The sequence below is a fragment of the Biomphalaria glabrata genome, chromosome 15, assembly GCF_947242115.1.
Source record: "Biomphalaria glabrata chromosome 15, xgBioGlab47.1, whole genome shotgun sequence".
Classification (NCBI taxonomy): Eukaryota; Metazoa; Mollusca; class Gastropoda; family Planorbidae; genus Biomphalaria; species Biomphalaria glabrata.
Genome location: NC_074725.1, coordinates 14,965,867 through 14,992,043, shown reverse-complemented (window position 1 = coordinate 14,992,043; position 26,177 = coordinate 14,965,867). Strand labels below are relative to the sequence as shown.

The window sequence follows — 26,177 nt, the reverse complement described above, 5'->3', positions numbered from 1 at the left end:
GCCAGTGCTCCGTTGATCCAAAAAAAAAACAACGTTTTAACTTGGACGTTGGCAAATGAAGAACTTTCTTGTATCTCTTCATTTGTAAACTGGTGGACGTGTTTCACCTGCTATTTTATCGAGCGATGACACCGACCGCAAGACGTTAAGACATTTACACTCTTTACTTTTGTTCAATAAAACTAGAACATTTATCACATCGAACGATAATTGGCAAGGATTTCTCCTCCAAGGCAAAACATAAATAAATAAATAAATATTCTAGACCTTAACCAAATTTTATAAAAGTAAAGTCTCGAGACGATTTTTTTCCCTTGGCAGTTTCTTGTGTGACTAAAGAGGCCGAGTCTTTGTAGGTCTACACATACACACTCACAACCAGCGCTTTAAGGAGTTTTCTTTCTATTTTAGTCCTAATGAAAAGGGAACGACCACCATGCATCAGCTTCATGAAGTAATAGCCTAATTGATATATAATTTAAAAAAAGACAACTTTTTATATTATTTGTCATTTAAACCGATGGACCATGGACACATATAGGCCTTTTTATATGTTTTCGCTATGTTGAAAATTAAAACCATTGATTATATATCCAGTATTTAAGACTTTATTATTTGTTAATGTTATGATTTTTAAAGCCTTAAAAAGCAGCAAATGTCAATATAGTGCGAATTAGTCCTTAGTTATTTTAATTATTTCTTAAAGCTCTGTGTATTTACCGAAAAAACTCATTCTCAGAAAATGCAATACAAGAGAATGTAGGCTACATATAGTAAGTTAACACAAGTCGTAGGTACGTTTACTTTTGTAGGTAGCTACCTATTTCTAAAGTCCCCTATAGGTCGACCTAGCTCATCTTTAATCTTACAATCGAAAAAAATGCCTTATTATTATAATATGTATAGTTAGTCAAGTATTTTGCATAAAACTGGTGCTACACACAAAATAATTTAAAGATTCATAATTTCTTATAGGCTATTTCCTTTTGCTATTGTCCATAGAACTACTTGCATAGGCCCTACGCAACACCAACCGGGCCTGATTCGACTGTAACTATTTTACGCCCTATTGTTTCTTATCGTTAGGCCAGGCGTATACGCTGAAGTAACATACAAATCGTTTGGGGCATTTTGTGTACTTTGGACTAAGTTTGTACTTGGTCTCACATTTCGTGTGTTTAAACAATCCAACACCAATTATATTTGCCTTCTAACTGGATACGCGGAAGGAATATCTTAGCAGTGTGAAGGTAAAATAGTTATCATTATAGTTTTCATTAAACTTTCAATAAAAACTAAAATCTTGAATCTTCTGGTCTAGTAAGCTTACATGTATCTATATTATAATTAAAACAAGATTACAAAGAGAGTTTGTGTTACACAAACTCAGAGGCGGCCCCCGTCGAAGTCGGATCCCTGTCGGATCTGCATATTCGCAAATAATATTCAAGAAGTGATTTAATTTTGATGTAAAATGTTTTACATGTTTCGGATGTTCCTTCAGAGTTGAAGATAATTACTTCCTAGTCCAAACCTCCCGCAGGACGACGGGGGATGGGAGCGGGCAGGGTTTGAACCCTGGACCATCCATAAATCTGAACGACAGTCTAGCGCGAAAACCGCACGACCAGGCAGCCATCCGATGGTCAAAAGTAATAATGTTTCAAAGATTCATTTGCCGTAAATTTAAATTTAAATTAAATTAAAAAATAGTAGATTAGTTTTAGTATATTAAAACATTACAATATTGATCAAAACGTTTGGAAATGAAAATCTACACTTTTTTTTTACACTTTAAGTTTAGAAATTGAAATTCTACATCTTAATCTAGTCTATTTTAGTCTAAACTAGATCTAGAAATTCTAGATATAGACTCTAAAATAATTTTAATTAGAATATAAATCCAGATATAGATATACTGTAATAAAAATCTAGATCTAGTTTAAAAAATCTAGATTAGATCTAAATCAAGATATCATTCCTTTTTTAAACTCGAGTCACATAACGAGGCTTAATAAACATTACTATACCGAGTTCTTTTTTCATTTCATTTGAAGAATTAATTCCATATAACGTCAGAGGAAAAAAAAAACACTACGTCACACGGCCTAGCTAGACTAAAAATCACATTCATCGATACGAGCCATTTATCGAGTGTTCATTGACTTTGGTGCACCGAGTGCGTTCTTTAAGCATTAGAATTCATTCCATATGACGTCAAAGGAAAAAAAAAACACTACGTCACACGGCCTAGCTAGAATAAAAATCGCCTTCATCATTACGAGCCATTTATCGAGTGTTCATAGACATTAGTGCACCGAGTGCGTTCTTTTAGCATTTCTTTTAAAGAATTCATTCCATATGACGTCAAAGGAAAAAAAAACACTACGTCACACGGCTTAGTTAGACTAAAATATGTTTTTATTAATACAAGCAATTTTTCGAGGGTTAATAGACATTGGTGCACCAAGTGCGTTTTTTTAACATTACAATTAAAGAGTCCATTCATATGACGTCAAAGAAAAAAAAATTCCATTACCTCACAATAGGCTAGTACCGGTACCATAAAAAAATGTCTTTATTTACACGAGATATTTAACGAGGGTTCATAGACATTGATGCACTGAGTTCTAATAGAATTTATTTAAAAAGGATCAAAGCCGCATTGTTTTTGCGTTTTGTCTGTCAGTCGGTCTGTTCGTCATCTTGATATAAAAAACAACAACAACTAAAAGTTATTAAAAATTGATTAACCTTTATTCTACGTTTCAAAACATCGCAATAATTTTTAGGTATGAACACAATTGAAAAGTTTATATAATAAATTGTTCCGGATGTTTGTATAAATAGTAAAAGAAAAAGAGAATTTCAGATAAATGAAATACCGTTAATTAAATTTTTTGGATGGTCTCGTATAAAAATTAGATGTACTACAGCCATGTGGAGAGATTTTCATACCTTACTTTGGTGTTTGGATTCTGTTTTCCTTAAAAATCGGAACATAATATTAACGATAATTAGATTTTTTAATGTTCTAGGTAGAAAGTTAAATGTACTGTAAGAGAGTAGTGAGTTAAAATATTTTTCATAAAATCCGTAAAAACATTATTTCGTAAATGAGAAGATTATTTGTTTATTAATTAGAAGAGGGAGTTCAAACAATTATTTGGCGTTAGTAGATTTTTAAATAAATTCGGAAATTTCTGGCGACGATTTGTAAGAAACAAAATCCGGAACTTTCTTTATCGATTACAAAACTTCTATGTTATGTTTTACAAGAAAATTAAATGTCTAAAAAGTAATTTTCAGTAATCAATTCTAGTAAATTACTTTTTTTAAAAGCCTTATGCGATTTCAAACAATCATTAGGCATAATTCATGTTTTATAAAACAATAGCCGGAACATTTTAACACTTAATGAAATATAAGTCAGTATAGAGATTATGATTTAGCATTAATATGCTATTTACATAAAAAACGGAACAACATATTATTGATAATGTGTTTTTGCAACGTTTAAGCATGGAAATTGAATGTAATATAAGTTAGAAGAGCAAACAAACATTTGTTGGCGTTGATTAGTTTTGCACAAATAAATCCGGAACAATCAATTTTAGATACTTAAAACTATTGAGATGTTATGGGAGGAACATTAAAGGGTAAATCAGATTTTCAATAGCTTTTAGAGTTCTAGTTTTTTAAATCTAATCGTGACGGACAGACCGACCAACAGACAAAACGCACAAAAATAAGCTTCTTTTATTCGGATGGGGGCACTAAACAAAAAATAAATAAAATCTGATTTTTAAAAAAAGTTTAAGGAATTGGTTTAGCACCTGATCATGTTGCGACGTTACGCTACTGCACGAAAATCGCTGCATAAAAAGTCCATTTAAAAAAATGTGCGTGATATTTACATACAAAGTGCATTATTAGCCTTTATAAACAAACAGAAATGTTTTCTTTTAATTTTAGCAGCTAGTTGACCAGAAAAAACGTCTTTAACTATTATTTGTATTTGTTGTAAACATTTCCTGTACATTTTAAAAATATATTTGACTTAGTGATACTGAAAATACACAAAAATCGTCCATCTTTGTTAGCATATTGTAACATTGCCTCCCTTACATTTACGTAATTGTTTTAGAATTGGTTAATTTTATGAAAAAATCGCTTGCATAATTAATTTTATAAATTAAACGGTTTGCTTTTAGAAAACCAAAAGTAGCCGTTGCACCTAAACTTTTCAAGCCGGATTTAATGATGAAATAATATTTTTCATATCTCTTCTAGTTTTCGAGATCTGAGTGTGACAGACGGACAGACGGACAGACGGACAGACGGACATTTTGCACAAACCTAATAGCGGCTTTTTCCCCTTACGGGGGCCGCTAAAAAGATGATTACGTCCTACGTGTCATGCATTCAGTGATGCATATTAACCAATGACCTAAATTCTGCAAAGTCACTGGTTTTCCTGGCTAGCTCAGGCAATCTTTTTATATTATTTTTTGATAGCCTATAAAAAGTGAATACTCTTTCGTATCTATGCCTTACAATTTGTGCATTAAAAATACATAATAGGCCTAACTATAGAAAAAAAAATAAGTTCACCCTAGTTTCACTCAAACATTACACCTGAAATGTTTACATCAGATCAATTCTATTCAATGGTTTAATTGCCAGGTAACAAAAAAAAAGAAAGTTTTTGTGTCTGTTTTTGTAAACGGTATCTTATAGTATCTCCTATGTGATGATAAAATCGCAAATGTCTTGCACAAATAGGGTTTAGTTTTTTTACTAAGCTAATACTAACTCACTCTTTTCTCCCACACCCAATCTCGGATGAAGCTGAAATTTGCACAATTATTTCTTTTACCTGACAACTCAAGAATCAATAAACAATAAAGCAATTAGTTTAATTAATTATTTTAATTAATTATTTTGTTTGGCATCTTGTACAAGGAAAAGAAATTGTACTTGACTGAAGTGGTGGTATAGGTTGAATTAGCCCCCTTTATACTTTGTAGAGAGAAATATGTAACCGTTCAAAAATTTGAAACTTACAAAAGATAACTATAGCCTAAAACCTATTTTCATAAGCACTCCCCACAGTGGTTAGTGTGTTGGCCTTAGGTGGCTTGAGCTCTCAAGTTTGAATTCAGGTCATTCAATATATATATGTAAATGGGTTTAAAAGCGATCACGGTAACATTTACGCAGATATCCCCTTCTTTCTCTCCCACCACTTTCCCTACTGGTCCAGACAAGTGATAGGATCATAGCGTATTGAGAAAGCTAAAAGAATGAAAAGCGCTAAATAAAAACAATTGTTAAAAATATTTCTAATCCAGGGGCGTAGCTAGGGATTAGGGGGCCCGTGGGGGGATTGACCTCTTTGGAGGCCCCTTGTATTTTGACATTCGACATCATGACATGAGGTAATGTACTTAATAAAAATATAAGCCTACTTTCAAATAGGTACAATGTATCAGTAAAGTTAGCACGAAATTATCATTAAGAATCATTTAATGAATAATACCGTTGTTTATTGGCGAAATAATCCACAAGTGACAAATCTCAATTCATATCGCTTCACGACGTGCTTTCTGTGCAGCAAAGGCATCTATAACATCATCTACATCAATACTGTCAATAATGACAATAAAGCCATGCTTAGCCTTTCTTGCGTCATTGTGCTCGTGAGATAGTATTTGATTAACTTGAGCTTTAAGAATGATCTCTCACATGACGCAATGGGAGTGGCCTGAGTTAGCAGCATTCAAATGGATGTTGCAAGGTTTGAGTACACATCGTTACCATATGAAGCCAGCTTCCTGAATATGTGAATTGATGATTGTGGCACTGGATTGTTGATGAAAAGTGCTCGTGCATCAATGACATCATTGAATAAGTATTTCATCAAACAGGAAAAAGGAAAACGGTTTTTCATCGGCGTGTCATCTTCCATAGACTCCAAGAGGTGTCTTGGTTCAAGAAGAAATTCAAAGGTGTCCACATGGTTTTCCAGCCTTTGGAATCTGTCCATCTCCATATGAAGTCTGTCCAGCACTTCTGCCGCAACACGTTTGAATTGCAGTTCTATTGACAGTACTACATCAAAATCTGGTTGTTTTTGATTACATGAACTCCACTACCTGTTCTTTGCTTTTTCGATAGATTTGGTGATCAGTTTCGTCCGTTTCTAATCATTTTGCAAAAGGCATGAAAGGGTTTTAATTTCTTCAGCAGCTTCCCGTATGTGTAGTCCAGACTTTTGTAGTTTCTTCTGAACTATATTAATTGGGCGCAGGAGATTTGACCAGAATTCCAGATAAGCAAAAAATTAATAATTTTCCACTGCACGAAGAAGATTCTGTGCACTGCTTCTATTGTTCATTCTTTCAGTTGTTGATTCAGAAAGTTTCTCCAACAGCTTGATGATTTTGTCGAGATGCAAGGAAACTGCCGACGTAGCTTCTTCTCTTGCGGACCACCTTGTATTACTCTCCTTTTTTAAACTCCCCACTCCAGCTTCAGTTTGGCCCATCTTTGGGGTGAATTGGAACAAAATTGAACAATTCATGTACAGTTCCAAAAAAAGGTGACAATTGCTGGATCTATCTCAGCAGAATGAAGAGCTGCTAGGTTGAGAGAGTGATTATCACAGTTCAGAAATGTTGCCCTAAGAATTTATGTCTAAGCGACGTTTCTACAGTCCAATGTCTTTAAGAGTTTTCAGAACAAGTTCTTCGTAATGTTGTGCATCAGGTTTCAAAATTTCAAAGTAATTCATTTATTTCGAAATTATCAACATCCAAGTAACGAACTATTAGGGAGACCTGTTCTTGATGAGAAACATCTAGGGTGGAATCAATCATCAGAGAAATGTAACAAACTTGCTTGACTTTCCCAACAAATAATTTCCAACTTTATTGCTCATCAAGTTAATGAACTCATTTTGAATTTCATGTGACAAATAATGTGTCTTCCTATATTCGATTCTATGTAAGTGGTTTTTCGTAACTTCATCAAATTCTGCAAGAACTTTCAAAGGTGCTAGGAAGTTCCCAGGATTGGGTGAATTCAGTTGTTTGCCGTGACCACTTAAGCTTGAGTTTGTTTTTGCTAGGTTTGCTCAATGCACTAGATGTCTTTTCTGATGCATCAGAAAACAGTACACAAGCAAAACAAAACATACATCCCAAGTGTGGAGAGAAGAGGAGCCAAGATCGGTTGTAGATTCTCCTGTTGGAAGCTTTCTGGTGAACCATGATGAGGTTAAACATTGTGATTTATTTTGGGTAAACTTTACTGGAAACAAATACCGCTCATCATTGCTTTGAAAAAATGTGCTACCCTTGAACACAATCTTTGCTCGCAGTTCCTCGGATAAAATTCCATGCTGGATCTATCCGAAGTCTTCGTACTTAACTACAGCTTCGTCCACTTCTGAAGAAAGTGATTTTGGAAGACCATCACTTGACTCATCATCTGTATCACTCACTTTAGATGTTTTCTCTGACTGTGGTAAAAGGTATTCCCCTGGAGCTTCTTCAGCACTACTTCTCTCATCTAGAGACATTTTCACATCTTCGACTGCTATATCTGTGTATGAATCATCTGAATAGAGATACTTTCCTTCCACACGTTCAAGTTCTCCTTGGTTTTCAGTGCTCTTATCAGGTTTCCTCTTCAATTATAAGGATGATGAAATAAAATACCGTATATAACAAGTTACCTCCTGAGAGAAACACTGCACTAGTCAGCGCTATGGAAGTTATTCCTTGAAATTGAGAGCAACCCCGCACGGAAAGTGTTAATAATCTGTGTGGCATACATACAACAGGGTCACTAACTTATATAACAACGCGAAAAGCCAGATTACATAGCAGTGACGTAATATTTAATTTATTTTAAAACAAATTTCGGACACTCATTTGCCCCCCTCTCAAGTGGGGGCCCGGGGGGATCTTCAAATTCTCCCTCCTCCTCCCCCACCCTAGCTAAGCCACTTTACTAATCGCACAGATTTTTTATTGTTAGTCTAGATCAGTGGTCTTCAACGGGGGCGATATCGCCCCCTAGGGGGCATTTTCGAGATTTGGGGGGGGGGGCGCTGAGAGCCAAAGGGGCGGTAGGGGGGCGCTGGGCACAAAATGGGGCGGTAAGGGGGCGCTGGGCATAAAGGCGGAAAGAAGAAACTAAAGGTGCTCTGAAACAAAACAAATTTTAAAATTCTTCAACATTAAAGCTGGGAAACTAAATATAGACAAATTATAGTTAACTTGCTTCTAATTTAAGAACAGAAACAGCGTTAGAAATTGAGTTCGGGAATCCCATTTTCTATTTTTAAATTCTTACTCTTTTGCTATGATCTAAGAGTATCTATTGTCCTTGGATCTCGCGCGTATAAATGTTTAAGATTTGATAAAGTAGGTAATACGCCTTTTTGATTCTAGTTTATTTTATCTAGATATGTTAATATATTGATATGTAAATAATTAATGGCAAAAAACATTAAAGGTAACAGTTCAAAGAATATTTTAACTTTTTAAAAACAAAAAAAAACATTGCTAAAATGTTGTTACGAAAACTCACTGGTATGTCATGTAATATTTCCTTGAGATTTATTGAATTGCTACTAGAAAAAAAGTAAGTTCTAATTTGATGGCATTTTAAGATAAGGTTATGAAACCAAGTCCGCTACACGAACATATAGCGATTTCCAAAAATAATTTAAGAATATTCTTGAACAATTATAAAAATCTACAATTAAGACAATATTAAAAACAAAAAAACGGCAAAGCAGGATATGTTTTAATGGTTTCTTAGAAAAATGCATAGCTTTTTTTAAAATAGCCTACTTGTGATAGTGTTGAAAAATTGATTAAAACTAATTTTTTTCTGTTAGAGATGAAATATTATTTCAAAATTGTCTAGCTATGTAGCTTATGAGGACATATAGGAAACCATCAGTGGTTGGACGCTACAATGACTTCATATGTAATATAGAATAAAGAACAGATCTATTCACTATTCACCTTGTGAGTTATGATACTCAAGAAAAGTTTAGCCCGCAATTTGATTTCTATTTGAATCTAATTATAAAACTGTAAATAAAATACAAACCCATGCCTAAAATAAGCGCATCTTTCAACAGTTTTGTGAAACAAATGATGAAAAAGTGTTAGACTCTTGTTGTAAACTGAAGTTCGCTGGATTTCGAAAGGGGTTTGTTATTTGTTATGGCTCGTTTTTTTTTAACTCTTAAAGAATTTTTGTTTTTGAGAAACGAGAAGATTCAACGGTTGGCGATGACTTAAAGAAGGCTAAAAAAAAAATGTTTTACATGGAAGGCATCTAACACAAATGAATGAAACGAACATCCGACTGCTAGGAAAGAGATTAACTTTTATTGATAATATCATTTTCTCTTTTATCGAGATATTAAATCTATTTTACAGAGTTTTAGAATCTCACATAACTTGTTTGTTGACAAATGAATTACTGCCCAAGGACACCGATATCTATGCAATTCACATAACAATGCTCTATGAAGAAATTAAGATTCGCTTCTAAAATTTAAAATATGTATATTTAAATGACAATTATTAAACATCTGTTACTGATGTTTAAATTTAGTTGCATGAAAAAATAGATTTACAAAACTATGTCTTCAGTAAAAAGAATGTAAACATAGGAGGCACACAGTGGCGTAGCTAGGGTGGGGGGAGGGGGGATTTGAATATCCCCCGGGTCCCCATTCAAAGGGGGGGGCCAAATTAGTGCTTTTTTAATTAATTAAATTAAATATTACGCAAAATGCAGCGGCCCCCAAAGATGTCAAGCCCCCTGGCCCCCAAACGATGGATATTCCTAGCTACGCCCCTGGAGGCACAACAGAGATGTTGCTGCATTTAAATGTTTCAGTAAAATTCCAAAACTGGTCGAAATTGGCTTTTCAGTAAACATACATTGTTAACATAGATTCAGTGCTTAACAAACTTAATGAATAAGCAAAGAAATAGACTGAATGTAGCCACTAGAAGAGACCTTCGCCTTGTTTTGGCTAATTTAAAGCTTGAAATTTCTAATATTGTCAGACTGCATGGGGCACAAGGTTCCCATTAGCTTAATTTCATTTTGTAGTGAATTCAGCAATAATAATATTTATATTAAAAAATGAAACTAAATTTACAATTAAACCAAAAAACAGTAGGCCCTAATATTCGAAAATTTAAACGGAGACTATTCTTAGGATTTGAAAGAAAGTCTTTACAATTAATTTTTGTGTGTAATCACTGAAAATTATTTGACATCATTTTTTGTATAATGATAATATTGGCTGTTTTTGCCTTTAATTCCGAAGATTACGACTGAGTCCAGTGTTTCACATAACTATGCAAACCCAACTGCGACCTACATATTTTCCCGAATTTTATGCAGACAAAGCCGTTGTATGCTGGTGTTCTATTTAAGTTTTCTTTCCGTCTTTTGCGCCTGTTTTCAATAATGGCGTTTCTTTGAGTATCAAATGTTTGTCCCGCAGTTTTTGTAAGAGCTCTCGAACTGTTTCTTTCAGAGGCTATCTGCTGCCAGAGAATGCTGCCAGATACTTTTCCCTATGCCTGTGAGAGCAAAATGGCGCCTGATTAAATCTTTATAGCGCTCACGGGGGAGGGGGCACCTCTGTAACTCAGTCCTCCTCAAAGCTCGTCAGTCATAGGCCAAGGAGTTCACAACAATCGCTTTTGGCATGCGGTCGTCTCTCAAGCGGGATATTGACAACATTAATAGATAGATGATATTTTGTTCAAATTTGCCTTCTCATGCTTCTTTTTAAGTGTTTTTCTTAGAGGGCGGCGCTGGCGGATTTTTTTTAAAGAAAAAAATCGAAAAGGGGGCGGTAGGCCAAAATAGGTTGAAGACCACTGGTCTAGATCTATTACACGACTGATCCAAATTAAATGATGCAACTGCACTTAATAAAAGATTCGTTGTTTTGTTATTTTTATATTTTAAAATATTTTTCTAGTTTATTTTAAAATCTTTTTAGCTTTCTCACCATGTATGTATACCATATCTAAAATCAACAAATAAAATAAATTCATATAGCGTGATTCTCGTAGCGTTTCATATGGAATCTTGAATCAGAAAAGAGAGAGCTAGGCTAGTAAGCTAGACATTTAATCCAAGTTTCGATTTTTTTCCCCTGAAATTTTCGAGTCCTTGCGAGGGCATCCCCCCCCCCTATCGGAGGCCCTAGGCAACTACCTACTTTGCCTAAGCAGGCCCTGCTGGTAGATATTGTAGATCGAAGGTTGTCCTAAAAATGTATTTCTGTCTAGGAAAAAAAAAAATGACAGACTTCGAGTCAGATGTTGTGGTTCTGGGGGCAGGAGTTTCTGGACTTGTCACCGCTAAATGTCTATTAGAAGATGGCTTCAAGGTCTGCATCATAGAAAAGACTTCAGATATTGGCGGCCTGTGGACGTACCGAGAGAAGGATTACGGTGTCATGAAATGTACACACATGTAAGTTGAAAAACTCCGAAAGATAACTGTGTTAATATTTTAGAGTAGCCCACTGTTAGACGCACTATCATCGGCCAAATCTGTTGGAGACACAGCAAATGATCTTCTGACCAGTTCTTTCAATTCACTCTCAGTGTTCTGACATCCAAAAGGGAGAGATCCGCTTTGATATTGCCTTCTCGTCTTTTCCACCTCGCCCCTCCCGGTTCTGTACCGCGTATAATTAGTATGGTGCTACCGTAAGCTAAACACGAATGGCTTCTTATGTTTAATTGTTTGTAACAATCTACAATATGTTGAATATTATGCTGATCCATACTTTATACATCTTTTATCTACACTTTTAGTTTTTCTTTCTTTCTGCCGCTCCACTAAAAAAAAAAACACACTTTGATGACCAGTGGAGTAGAAACCATGGCCATGGTGGTGCGACTGTGTTTATTTGGCCAAAGACTAATTATAGGGTCCCATAGGGTCATCCTCTAAGTTTCTAATTGGAGGAGTGGCACGATTATATTATTTACCTCGGGCCAACGGATAACTTGCTCACTATTGCTTAGAGCTCTTTTTTTTTATGGGGGGGGGGGGTATGCTAGACCAATATCACATTGTCTAGATGACAACTTAATTATGTAAAACTAGCCTTTATACATGTAGACTCATCAGTATTAAAAAAAACTGTTAGATTTTCGGGTTTTAAAAGGGTAGGTATACCATAATTAGCGGTAATTAAGAATGATAATCATAAGAAAGTTCGGCTAATTTTCATGTTTTCTCTCACGCTTTCAATAGAGATTCAAGATTTTAAAATTTATAGATTTAATTGTAGAACATTAAAAATGTTCACAGTTGAAGAACAATTTAAGCCTTATATGTCTCTATATTTATTTTATGTCTACAGAAATGTCAGCAAATATAACTATGCTTTTTCCGATTTCCCATTCCCTGATGACGTACCGGACTATCCTCACCACTCTGATATGGCCAAATATATTAAGGATTATGCTAACAAATTTCAACTACTTAAACTAATTCATTTTAATACCAAAATTATCGGCGTTGACAATACAGGTAAGTCTACCAAATATATATATATACATTTTGTTATGTAGAAGCCAGAACATTACTTTCCGGATGCTACATCTATATTGTCCTTGGATCATGTACAGGAAATAAGTGGTAGGAATAACTGTGAGTCAGTTAATGTGAATTTCGGTGTAGACTATATATAGCAGTGTACAATGAATTTCGTGGGAATTTTTAAGCCCTAATATTTATTTTAAAATAAAAACATTGTCTGTATTGTGTTACTTATAAATATAACTACACAACTCCAACATATAATAGAAGTTAATTTGTGTCTCAATGTTTTGTGCCAGGAGTAGTGATGGACTAAACTAAAGCCTAATATTTACTGCTTCATCATGTTTTGCCTAGAATCTCATCAAAATCATTTTGCTTTGGGCTTAGGATCACCCCATCCCAGAGAGCTTAGTTGTTTTTTTTCCATAACACTATCAAACATGATTTGAATTTGTTTGTTTTCTCTTGCCTTGGTAGCATCAATGTTGGCAACAAGGTTAAGGGAGTAACTTAAATTCCTAAGCATTTATATGCACTGGCAAAACGATTTCTCTGACCCTCAAGTCTCATCTGCCTATCTGCCTCAGTAAACAATAGTATCAAGACTGTTACGAATATTTATCATATCTAAGTGCCCTTTATATTTAGAGTTGTTAGTTTCAGTGACTCCACCCTATCTGAGGCATCATCTGCAACTTGTGAACGGTGATACCAACTAGTGAATGGTGAAATATAAACTGAAGACATTCTTTAAGTTAGTTACCTGTAACTGCTTTCTGTACTTTAAAAAGGATATTAAATTCTTTAAATATAAGGCTAGCCTTTTGCCAATGTCCTGTATGTTGCCTTTAACTGTTCTGTACGCCAAAGGCAAAGACACCATCTTGAATGTGGCTGGATCATTAGAGTGTAGTGTATTATCTTTTACTAGTTGACCGGCGGCGTACCATACGCCGCTATTTTGCAGGGCCAGCCATAGGCTACAGCAACCTATCCGACCGCAGTGAGCCCCACACTTTCATAGGACCCGCGCTAATTCTATGAGTAAATTATTAAATTAAACCATTTTATAACTTATAACAAATTTCTCGCGGCCGCCTGATTTACCAGGAGCTCCTGGAAATCTCCTGAAATTGCAAAATATATGAAAAAGTAATGGAAATCTCCGGAAATTATAAAAAAATCTTTTGAAAACTCATACAAATCTCTGGTGAATACAAAGTAGATTACTTGTTCTCCCACACCCCTCTTTTTAAAATTTAATAATTTACATCTAGAATCAGCGCGGATCCAATGCAAGTGCGGGGCTCACTCGTGTCGCATATAGGTTGCTGTGGCCCTGCAAAATAGCTGCCGTGGGTCGACTAGTTGTTATAATTTTGTTTAGTTAAACTAAAAGTTTGTAACTATCACTAGCCATGAGGCCCATTGACTCCAACTTCAGCATACATTTTTTTTCTCCGATTGGTCATTATAGATTATCTGTAATACAGCACTCGTTTTTTTTTTTTAAATCTCTCCTATATATAGTCTATATGGCCCAGCCAACTTTACAGATTATAGTGACTTATGCAATCATTTCCCTGGATTATTATAAAAAAACAAACATTTGAATGAGTATCCTAACCACTGGAATACCCCACCTCATTCTCCACGATTACAGGCCAGTTGGTCCATGGCTGTTTTTTTTTTTTTTATGTTCACAGCTAACCCTTAATTTTAAATCAATAGGGTCTTTCCCCTATCTGCAATCTGAGGATATGTTTGGTAAAAAATTGTGGCTCTCCCAAGGTTATAGGCCTACATTACAAATTGTAGCCTACCTATAGATATAGCATGAGCAAATGGCATTAACAATTAAGAAGCACATACTATATATATATAGATATAGCATGAGCAAATGGCATTAACAATTAAGAAGCACATACTATATATATATATATATATATATATATATATATATATATATATATATATATATATATATATATATATATATATATATATATATATATATATATATATATATATATATATATATATATATATATATATATATATATATATATATATATATATATATATATATATATAGCCTATGCAAGAAGGTTCGATATTATTGAGAAAAAAAAAAGGGCAATAATTCAATTGTTTTTCTTCTGCTAAAAGATGGTAAATGGGTTACCAGATGTTGTAAGGTTGACGAAGATGGTAAAGAAGATTTTCAACAGATGCTGATTTTTACAAGCTCTTATGTTGCTGTAGCCACAGGTCACCATGCTAAGCCAAACTTTCCTTCATTTGAAGGCGCAGATACTTTTAGAGGTAATAAAATTAAACTGGAATGAAGTACATCACTTTGATGTTCAATTTACAAGTATTCTTTAAATGAACACTCCAACAGAGTTACTAACATTTTGTTCGTATAAATTTAAAAATAGATTTTAAAAATGGAAACAAAAGTTTCATTCTTTTAAGAAAAAGATTTTCTAATAAGCAGGACTGGATTTAGATTTGATAAGTCCCTAAGCAATTTATAGAAAAGCAATAATCAATTTTATTCTTTTAAGAAGAAGATTCTCTAATAAGTGTAGGACTGGATTTAGACTTCATAAGACCCTAAGCTATTTGAGATAGTAATCAATATAACGCAATTTATCCCTTTGCTTTTTCTTCAAAACAATATTTAGCTACCTAAGCTATATTGCATGTAGGTAAATCCAGCACTGCTAATAAGCAAAAACATTAATTTCATTCTTGTAGGAAAAACTCTTCATGCTGTCAGCTATAAAGATCCTTCTTATAATGATTGTGCTGGGCAAAGAGTTTTGATTGTGGGTATTGGGAATTCAGCTGTGGATGTTGCTGTTGACTGTGCTACAATAGGAAGGTATTGGCAGATTAAGTTGTACTGTACACCTGAAGAATAGCTGCTCAAGCATTTTTCACTTTGTACTTAGTTTATACAGCATTTAAAATAATTCAACAATTCTAAGAGCTTAATCTTGATAAAATAGTTAAAAATTTAATTTATAGAGACTCTGTTTAAGTAGCTGAAGTGTTTCTTATTGTGTGCCATAACTTCATAGGACTACCAGCATTTGGCAAAGCTTTCTGACACAATCATCTAATCACTCCAGTGTATACCAATGGACTCCACATCTTTCACATTGCACTGCAGCATGTCTTGAGTCAGCCCTATTTACTTCTGTCATTTATGAGTTTCTATTTCAGAGCAATCTTTTCTGAAGCCCCTTTTGAAGGATGATAGGGCCTGTCTACCTAGTGTGTTTTAATTTTAAGCCTAAGATTAAATAGTTTGATTTTTTTAAAACTTACATCTGTATTGAACAGTGGCTGCCCTTGTTATGTGATATGTGCTCTGGACTGATGATTCTGGGTACAAACCTTGTTTTCCACCATCTGCCACCACTGTATGTTATGCACATTGAGCAATCACTTTTACTTTCTCAACGTATGTTTATGTTAATTCACAATAGAATCCAGTCTACCAGTCTAGTCTCCCTTTGGTTTTAAACTCAAAAGTGTTAAGTGCATTCAAAGTTTTATGTGCATTGTGTAATATAACCCAAACACTAATTGAAATCCTGCATTGTCAATCTATAATGAAACTTTCACCCCATTACATGCACATGATAAGAGTTTCTTATCCTATAATTTATTAGGTGCCCAGACGTGACAATCAGCACAAGATCCGGTGCTTGGGTGATTCCTAACTATATCTTTGGTCTTGCAACTGACCTGTATGCTTGTAGATTTTTCTTCCTGTTTCCTCGGAGTATAGCAAACTTTATAATGAGCCTTGTCATCATGCTAGTTAGTGGTAGCCCTTGGAGGTAAACTTATTTCACTTTTAATTATTGAATCTTTTGAATGAATTGATTCTGATAACACAATTTATTTTATATAGTAAGTTTAAAAAGATAAATTCTTCAATAAAAATGTTAGTAATTAATGTATTGTAAAATTGAAATAATAATAGTATTTCAACTATACCAGCTACCTGCTCTACAGGGATGGATCTACTTTGACTGAAAATGCAGTGGATCTCATTAGGCCAGATCTAGTGAAAAATCTGAAATTATCATTGACATTGTAGGCTTTGTCTCATAAGATTGAAAAAAATGAAAATATGAAAAACTTGCAAGAGGAATAAATGACTTAAGAAGTTAACTAATATAACAAAATACCCTATTTCAATATCAGTCAAAGGGGAAATGACTACTGAAATTATAGATATATTTTAAGCATACAAAGGAATTTTGTTACCTATCAGAGGGTGATGTTGCTGCATAATTATCACATCATGAAAAGATTCCTAACTGTACACTATTAAAGGACTATAATGAATTTTATATCCCTTTAATAAATATCCATCCAGGCAGTGTCAAAGAATGAGTATATATATATATATATATATATATATATATATGTAATATAATAGAATATAATAGAAACATAATAATAAACATTTTCATGAAGTTAGAAGATTAAAAAAGAGTGCTGTGAATTTGATGACCCTCCCTTAACCTACATATTGGCCAAATACTGATGCATATAAAGCTGTTTCTGCTGCAAAGAATTATAGTGGAGCTTGTCAGGGAATGAGTTGTGGCGTGAAAGAAAAGTCCATGCTGGTACATGATGGGTATAAAGATTTTAAGGGTATTTTATTATCTTCTTATTTTAATCGTTATCTATAGGCAAATATTGTAAAAGATAATAAAGGAGATACATAATTAAAAATTCATCTACTGTCCTATTTTAGATTTTTCACAGAACTTAATATTAAAACAATTAAAAACTTGTATGTTTGTGTGTGACATAAATGAAAAAAGCTGTGAGACATTCCATAATTAATTAAATAAATAAATGCCACCCACAAAGTATCAGTGTTGACTACACGTATAATAATGGTTACAATAGCAATACACAGTAGTCAGGAAACAATGGAAATACAAATGTGATTAAAACAGAGGGGAAGAAGGCAAATGATTTTATTTTAGTTTGTGAATTGGACCTGTGACATATTATCAGCTTGAAGGCCATGTTACACTAACCATATCTCATTTTTATATCTCTAAGCTTGCTTAGATATCTGGTCATAAAAAAAGTTAGGCCAGGTTACTGGAAATCAGACAGATCTCTAAGTACAGAACTAAAACTTGAAATAATGTTGATAAAAAGTACATTAGATATAATTATCTTCTCTTTTGAAGGAATGTCTGTTTATAAGATAAAAAGTAGAATTAGTCAATATTTTAAAACATTTATAAAAAAAAACTTTTTTCCCTTTTTATTACACGCTGAGTAGACAATCAACTCTAAATTTCTCTTTTCATTAAGATATTGCCCAATTAAGTAGAAAATTCGACATTCATTTCCTTTCTCAAAAGGTACTTACATTTCCTATCCAAGTACAGGTTTCAAGAAATAGACTTAATACTTACATAGAAATATGATAATGAAATTATGTACAAGGGAAGCATGTTAGAAGAGCCCTCCTGTTTAAGTGTTTTCAAAACTTTATTATATTAAGGTGAATATTATATATTTTAAATAAAGCCTTAAATTTTACCATTATTTGTCATTTATTAATTCTCCATGGCCTCACTTTGTATACTGCCTTTCTCGCACTAAATTCATTATGTGAGCAGTTAGACCTTTCGAATATTTGAATGGAGGATGCTTAGCTGGGCTTTAGTTAAAGTCTTTGGGGAAGTACTTGCCTTTGCAAACTGCAAACCCAAACATAGTCTGCAAAAGTAAGCCAGAATGAACACTAGCAAAGATTCTTACATCACTATTGTTTTAGGCATCAGCAACTATTGTTATGGACATTTATGCAATATTAGAAATGCATCATGCATAAGATCTTTTGAAATATAACAGAATAATTATTGTTTAAAAATAATTAAGGTTAATGTCAGTCACAACTATATTAACATATGCAAAATGTTTTGTTTTTTTGTATCTTAAGATGGGGGTTAAATCCTAAGATGAAGCCACTCCAAACACAGCCAACTGTAAGCCCAACACTAATACATCATATTCAGAGAGGAAATATTAAAATAAAACCTAATATTTTGGTGAGAAAATAATTAATGAATCAAATTAGCATAGTATGTTCCACTGTGGAGATCCAAACTAAATATTTTAGTATATCTAAAAAAAAGCTGGTGAATTTAATTGATTATTTAGGTAAAATTAACCCGCATAAAATATTTCTTATCTTTTTTTTAAAAATAAACATTCTATTATTTGTAAACTCTTACTTCATCTGCACCAACAGAATATAAGAGGTAACACTGTAAAATTTGTTGATGGAACATCAGCAAAATATGACAGAATAGTCTACTGTACAGGTTACACCATTGATTTGCCATTCCTATCCAGCAGAGTCATGGACAGTGTATTGCAATCTTCATCCAATAAAATGCAGGTAATTGTTTATGTGCCACATGTAATGACAGTAATTAACAGCAATGTTTCATTACATTACAATGAATGACTCACAATCAGGATAAGAAAGTTCAATATTAATTGTGTCTGGGAAAATAATATTTTACTCCATTCAACTGAATGGCCTGCATTATAATGTTTCTCTCCCCTTATCACTATATACTTTAAGTCCATAAACTCTAGTAGTCCTAAAGGATGGCTCACCTTTTATATTCTCTTCCTTTAGAAAAGCCCAAAAGGGACACCACTTTCAATGAGTTTGTCTTCCTATCTGACAAATGCATTCTTGTGTAGGTAAAGTTCCCCTTTCAGACCTTGTGATCTATAGGGCATATGATGTATAGGTCATCTGTTTCGTGGCCTACAGTTAACAAGGGTGTCATGTGGCCAGCACAACGACCAACCGCCTTTACTTTTCCCCAACTAATGTCAGGTACCCATTAGAGCTGGGTGGACTCAGAGACGGCCAAAGATCCTGAGATTAAAAATCCTAGTCTTCATCAGGATTCGAACCCTGGCCCCTGGTTCGGAAGCCAAGTCTTTTACCGTTCAGCCACAGCACCTCTGTACTCTTGTGTACATAGCTCTATATAAAAGTTTAAGTTTAGCAATAAAAGTGTGAAACACTGTTAAACAACTTACACACTATTTTTTTTATTATGTAATCAATAAACAGTTATTAATCTTAGATTTTGATAGTTATGCTAGAAAAATTTGTCACTCGATTTGCAAACTATTGCCTTAGACTGACAACTGAATAAAATATTTCTCGTTTATTATCAAAACAAGCATTTTCTTTATGTCAGTAATATTATAAATGTCTTTGCTCCAGAATTGGTAAGCTGTTCAATGAATGAAACAATCTATATTTCAGTTATATAAAAATGTCTTTGCTCCATACGTTGGTCACAGTCTTGCCTTTATAGGATTTGTTCAGCCAGCATCTGGAGGTATAATTACAATGTCTGAGATGCAAGCAAGATGGTTCTCTAAATTATGCAAAGGGGAAGTGAAACTACCAAACAGTGATGAAATGTCAGCAGACATAGAAAATGAGAAGGTACTTCTCTTTTTTTTTAAATAATTTTTTTGCCCTAATAAATGTATGTGACACAGGATCTTAAAAAATATTTCTAAATCTTTCTCTAAAATGTTTTTTTTAATATTTTTTTCTTTATTTTTTCAACAAATTGGCAGTAACAGCATGTTCATATAAAAGAGTAGCAATTGTTTGAAAAAATCACTCTTTATTACATTTTCCTAATTTTTATATAGTCCAAATATAAATGAAATAGCCAACTAATCTTTTTATTGGAAATATTTTTCTTAATTGCTTTATCTCTACTTTAATAATCTATGGGATTAAAAGAATATTAATGAAGGCTATGCTTTTATGCCACCAAAGAACAATTTGTCACTCTGCAGAAAATACAAAGTGGCAGATGGTATCAGACAGCAAGACATACATTACAAAAGGACCCAATAGTGTATAATGATGAGATAGGGGAAATAATTGGTGCTAAGCCTAAATTGTTTCAAAACCCTCTTCTAACATGGAGGTAAGCAAACTTAAATATATATGACATGTATATATAGATGACTTTTTAAAAATCCTGTGCTGTCATCATTAGTAGAATTTTTAAATTGAAGAATAAAAGAAGTAACAAACAATAGAAAAAAGAATACTTTTTTAAAACAAAACTTATCTAAGGGAAAGAACCACTAATCACTACCATTTATAACAGGCTTTATCTTCCTTTCTGATTAAAAAACAAATAATTAATTAGTACTAAATGATTCATTAATAGGTTGATTTTGGATGTATTGTCATCGAATATGAATAATTACGCTAAATTTCAACTTGATCTGAGAATGGGAAGTGGGAGAAAAAATCTCAAAATGTAATAAGGGGATCATTCATATATGCATCTACAACTCCCATTTAGTAGTATTTATTCCCCTTAATTCAATATCAAACAAAATAATTAATCATTAATAATTAATTAACTAATTAGTTAACTTTTTTTATTGATTCATGTCAGGTTCAGTGAATAATTGAGCAAAGTTTCAACTTGATCAGAGAATGGGAAATGGGGGCAAAAAATATGTTCAAACTTTTTACCAGACAGACAAGATAGACAGAGTCAGTTGATATAAGCTTTGTTAAAAAAAAAGGAATTCAAAGTGAAGAGTTGTAAGTGCTTTTTTTTTTAAATACTTTTTTTTTTCTAAAAAAAACTAAACCATTTTATAATTACACAATAACAACCCAGGATGCACTTTTAAGTTCTGGATTTAAATTCATAATGATCTTTTTGTAGAAAATTGTGAAAGCTATTATACTGAATTTGTTTGTTTTTTTAAGCAAATGGCAACAGAGATTTTCTTTAACAGATCTACTTTGTAAATCTATCATGAAAAATATAATTATATTTGTAAGAATTCCTGTATGGACAATACTCTGTTTTACTTTAAAAATAAACTTATTAAAGAGGTAACGAATGTTCATTGTGAATTTGTTCAAAATGTACTTAAGAAATTAAAATGTATTCAGATTGATATTCAGCTCTGGTGGAGCATCCCAGTGGAGGTTGAATGGTCCCAACACATGGCAAGATGCAGCTAAACAGGTGAGTAAATATCTTTAATCTTGTAGTCAACAGCTTTGTCTACTTTTATGTAACAAAACATGAAGGTCACAGATATGTCTTTGGACCAAAAATTCATGCGTTTTATTATTTTCATTTTTAGTTAAATATTATCATGCTGTCCTGTATATAATTTATATGCAAAAAAAAAAAAAAATGAACCAAATAATTAGGAATCAACAATAACCAAAATTATTGAGACTTTGCAGTGAATTTAATTTTTTTTTAAAATGAATAACGAATAATATAACAAATGGTGCATGAGTCATTTTTAGTACTTTTGAAAATATAATTAGTTAAATATATTGCTTCTCATTATCATCATCTCATCTGACATAGATGTCCTGTGAATCTTCGCAATACCAAATCCCTCCATTTTTCCCAGTCAGCATCTGTTTTTAGCAGACATCAAGAGAAAGGCCAGTCCATTTTTTATGTTGTCCATCCAGTTTTTCTTTTGATGGCCCTTTATTCCTGCTCCCTTCACTGCACTTGAAGGATGACTTTTGATAGTGAGTCATGTCTTACAATATGACCAAACCAGCTCAGCTTTCATCTCTTCACAGTATTGAGGCGTTCTTCCTTTTTGACAGTCAGAGTGTTGAGATGTAAAAATACAAACTCATTTGTCTTCTTTTCCTGGTATCTGCAGCATTTTTCTGTAGCCTTTCCTCTCATATGTTTCTAAGTTCTGTAAATTACCTTAAAAGTATTGAATTTATATTGTAAAACTAATTTAACATAAACAAGATTACAAAGACAGTTTGTGTGGAAACACAAACTCAAAATCGGCCCCCGAAGTGGTCCACCCAGGCAGGCTTCAATATTTTCAGAAAGAACATCCAAATGAAATTATATCAAAGACAAATGAGAGATAAGAATGGAGAAAGAAGGTTGACAGATCTTGTGTAGTGCCCCAACGGTACAGCAGATCAAAGGATAGGTGCAACTGAATGCAAAGTTAGATGTAAACCTGGTCTAACTAATTACCCTTTCAGACCTTGTGGTCTATAGGGCAGATGATGTAAAGTTCATCTGTTTTTGTGGCCTACGGTTAACGAGGGTGTCATGTAGCCAGCACAACGACCAACCACCTTTACTTTTCCCCAGCTAATATCAGGTACCCATTGGAGCTGGGTGGACTCAGAGGCGCCTAAGGATTTCGAAGTTGAAAATCCCAGTCTTCACCAGGATTCGAACCTGGAGCCCCCAGTTCGGAAGCCAAGCGCTTTACCGCTCAGCTACCGCACCTCTCCTGGCCTAACTTGAGTCTTATAATTGATGTAATTGTTTTGAAAAGGCTCAATCGCTTATTCGAATGCTCAAAAAAAATAAAAAAATAAATTTTCACAATAAAAAAAAAGTTTACGAAAATGCAGTTTACAAGATTACTATTCGTTTTAATTTAGGTCTAACTTATAATGCATAATAATTATCTTTTTCTCTTTAAAAAACTGCTTGCATAACTGATTTTAAAAATGAGATTTTTCGCTTTCAGAATAAAAAGTAGCCGTTGCATCAGAACTTTGAATAGTCTAAATTATTGTGATGTCGGATTTTCAATATCTTTTCTAGTTTACGAGATCTAAACGGGACGGACGGACAGACCGACAGACATTTCGCACAAAACTAATAGCGTCTTTTCCCCTTTCGGGGGCCGCTAAAAAGTAGCCGTTGCATCAGAACTTTGAATAGTCTAAATTATTGTGATGTCGGATTTTCAATATCTTTTCTAGTTTACGAGATCTAAACGGGACGGACGGACAGACCGACAGACATTTCGCACAAAACTAATAGCGTCTTTTCCCCATTCGAGGGCCGCTAAAAATTGATTAATATTAAAATAACGATGGAATTGGGTGAGTAATCCGTGTGGTATATTCAGATTCGGGTATGCTATTCTGCATCAATGTGGCACCCGGGTGAAAATGATTACTTGAAGAAGTAATTAGGCTAAATGAATAGTAAAACAAAACTCCTGTGAGATTGTTCAAGGGAATGCGAGAGCTTTCCCATTGCACGGTGCAGAGTTGAAAGAGAGCTTCCACTTCCCTATCAATAATCCATGCGCCGTTCCTGAAGGTGCCATTACACTAATGGCGAGTCTGGCACGTTTGGTTTGGTACAACATAGGAAAATGGCGGAGGTTCCCGGTGTACTTGGCCTTCTAGTCCATGCGCCTGTAGTGCCAGATATATCGGAAATAGCAATGCTTTACATAGGCATTGACTTGGATCTCTTCCAGACAGAACGGTTGTTCAAGCAGGCTTACATGCCTAGAGCTCGAAGAGCCTTCGGCTCAGCTCTTTTGACAATCAAATGGTAGATTCATAAGTTTTATCTGATGTCCCAATTTTAAAAGTAATGTAATGTATGAGTAGTGACACTGGAGACATTATGAAGTAAATTTATTTCATTCCTCTAGTAGAAAGCCTAAATAGATTGAACACACACTTGAATTTAATTTCAATGATTGATTCAAAATAGTGTTGAACATGAAGTTTGAAACATATTTAGTGAAGGACCCCATTTATTGTCTTCCCTTATATTTATATCCTTACAGGAAGAAGCAAGAATTTTCTATATGAAAGATTCATTATTATTTCTAACTAGTATTTTTATCTCTATAGGACATTTTTTTATTTCTCAAAAAGTAAATATTCTGTTTCTACAACTAAAACAACCTTGACCTTGACAATCTGAGGGCGGCATATTAGTTAAGTTTTGAAGACTTAGCCATATTGGAACATTGCATAAATTCTAAAGTTTTGTTTATGTATTAATTAGCAAATAACCATTGGTTTGCTATTTTAAATTGTGAGAATTCTTATTAAGATTCCATTGTCAAACAATTTGATTACTTTTGATTTGCAGGTATTAGTTTAACAAATGCTGAAACGTTAGTCCTACTCAAACATGTAATAACAGAAAAGATAAAAAAGTAATATATACAAGTCTAAAGAAAATTTTAATAAATTACGACCTCTTTTTTTTTTCCAGGTACGCAAAGTTCCAGTGCCATTTCTATGGAATTTGACAGGTTACTTTGTGATATTTGGATTTCTAGTTATAGTTTCACTGTTTATGAAATGTTTGTGCTGTTGTTAAAGTCAAAATTTTCGTTTTACTAAAATTGGGTTGTAATGGTTGTTTGAAAAATTAATAATTTCTAAATGTACTTACACCTTATTTACACATAACTAGACAGTATTAAGAGATGAAGCTAGTCATGACATATTGAACAAGACAAAGTCTTGCTGCTCTTTGTGTTAAGTCTTTGTTCTGTATCTTGTTTTATTTGTTAGATTTATTTGTAAACTTGAAGCAATTCTAATATAAAATACAAAGGGAAATGTCTTTTCTTTGTAAATATTTTTCACTTTTTATTAAATTTCTATCCAATTGATACATATATTAAATACATAAGAAATACATGTCTGTAGTTAAATGCAATGTTACTTTTATGCCTCTGTATAAAATATGAATATGTGTAAACATAATCTGATGTTTGTTATAAGGTTTTGTAATTAAAAAAAAGTACAAAAGAATTTAAACAAAAAATTATTATTATTAATTCAATACATAAATGATTATTAACATGTTAAAACATGGTGTAATTTTTAACACTATTAATATTTTTTTTTACCATGATTTCAGTATTAATTATGTATTTTTGTGTTCTAAAAAAAAATTAAAAAAAAAATAATTATATAAATAAAACTATGTAATACAATCACATTGTTCAAAATTTGTGGGATACTAGGAATACAAATTTAAAAATTAAACTCATCTTAGTTTTGAGATTTAACTGGCTATAGCAGAAAATTTTAGCAAAGTATTGATAATTCTAGTTAAATGTGTCGCAATGGCTTAAGCTTTTGGCTAACTATCAAGGTGGCTAGAGTTTGAAACCCAACTTGGGCAGAATTGTGTTTGCTGAGCGCCTAAAGGCAGCATGGAAACCATTCTCACATTCTTCCATTTAACCTCTCAAACCACTGATCCACAAAAGAGATTGGATCATAGTGCACTGAGCATGCTATAAGCAATGGTTTGCCTGAAACAGAACAGCCAGGAAAACCAACGACTTAGCAGAGTTTGAGTCATTGATTAACATGCATGAGTAGATTGACACATGAAATGCATAGGGCATAATTATCTTCTTTTTTGGTGTAACATCTGCAATCTATAAGATAAGCATGAAAAAACTATTTTATTTCAATAAATGCCTTGTAGTGATAATATGAAGAACAAAGTCATTAATTATAAATGTACAAAATCAAAGTTTGATTTATTCATACTTTCAATGAATACAACCAGGCAAAACAAAAAAATTTTGTCTAGACAAATTTAAGAAAAATATGAATACATTTGAAACAGCCTATACTGACATGGATATAAATACTATAAATTAGGGGTGCACCG

General features: G+C 33.3%; 1 protein-coding gene across 2 annotated transcripts; it reads left to right on the top strand.

Moving 5' to 3' along the window:
- Positions 1-1,097: 1,097 nt before the first annotated feature.
- LOC106061790 (flavin-containing monooxygenase 5-like) lies at positions 1,098-25,964 on the top strand. Of its 2 annotated transcripts, none has more exons than XM_056013159.1 (12): positions 1,098-1,251; positions 11,355-11,538; positions 12,440-12,609; positions 14,791-14,946; positions 15,385-15,511; positions 16,308-16,478; positions 18,623-18,731; positions 18,935-19,084; positions 19,979-20,164; positions 20,530-20,663; positions 21,659-21,734; positions 24,753-25,964. In XM_056013159.1, exons 2-12 carry the CDS (start codon positions 11,363-11,365, stop codon positions 24,858-24,860), a joined length of 1,563 nt encoding a protein of 520 aa, XP_055869134.1. In that variant the 5' UTR covers positions 1,098-1,251; positions 11,355-11,362; the 3' UTR covers positions 24,861-25,964. The 2 variants fall into 2 exon arrangements, with proteins under 2 accessions (XP_055869134.1, XP_055869133.1); XM_056013158.1 differs by having other exon boundaries at positions 1,102-1,250; positions 11,352-11,538.
- Positions 25,965-26,177: the final 213 nt, after the last annotated feature.

Bases quoted from the DNA above. Each gene is read 5' to 3' on its own strand.
- LOC106061790 (XM_056013159.1), top strand. From the start codon at position 11,363: ATGACAGACTTCGAGTCAGATGTTGTGGTTCTGGGGGCAGGAGTTTCT. The intron at 12,610-14,790 runs GTAAGTCTACCA...TTCTGCTAAAAG, and splicing joins TATCGGCGTTGACAATACAG to ATGGTAAATGGGTTACCAGA. The intron at 20,664-21,658 runs GTAAGCAAACTT...AAATGTATTCAG, and splicing joins AACCCTCTTCTAACATGGAG to ATTGATATTCAGCTCTGGTG.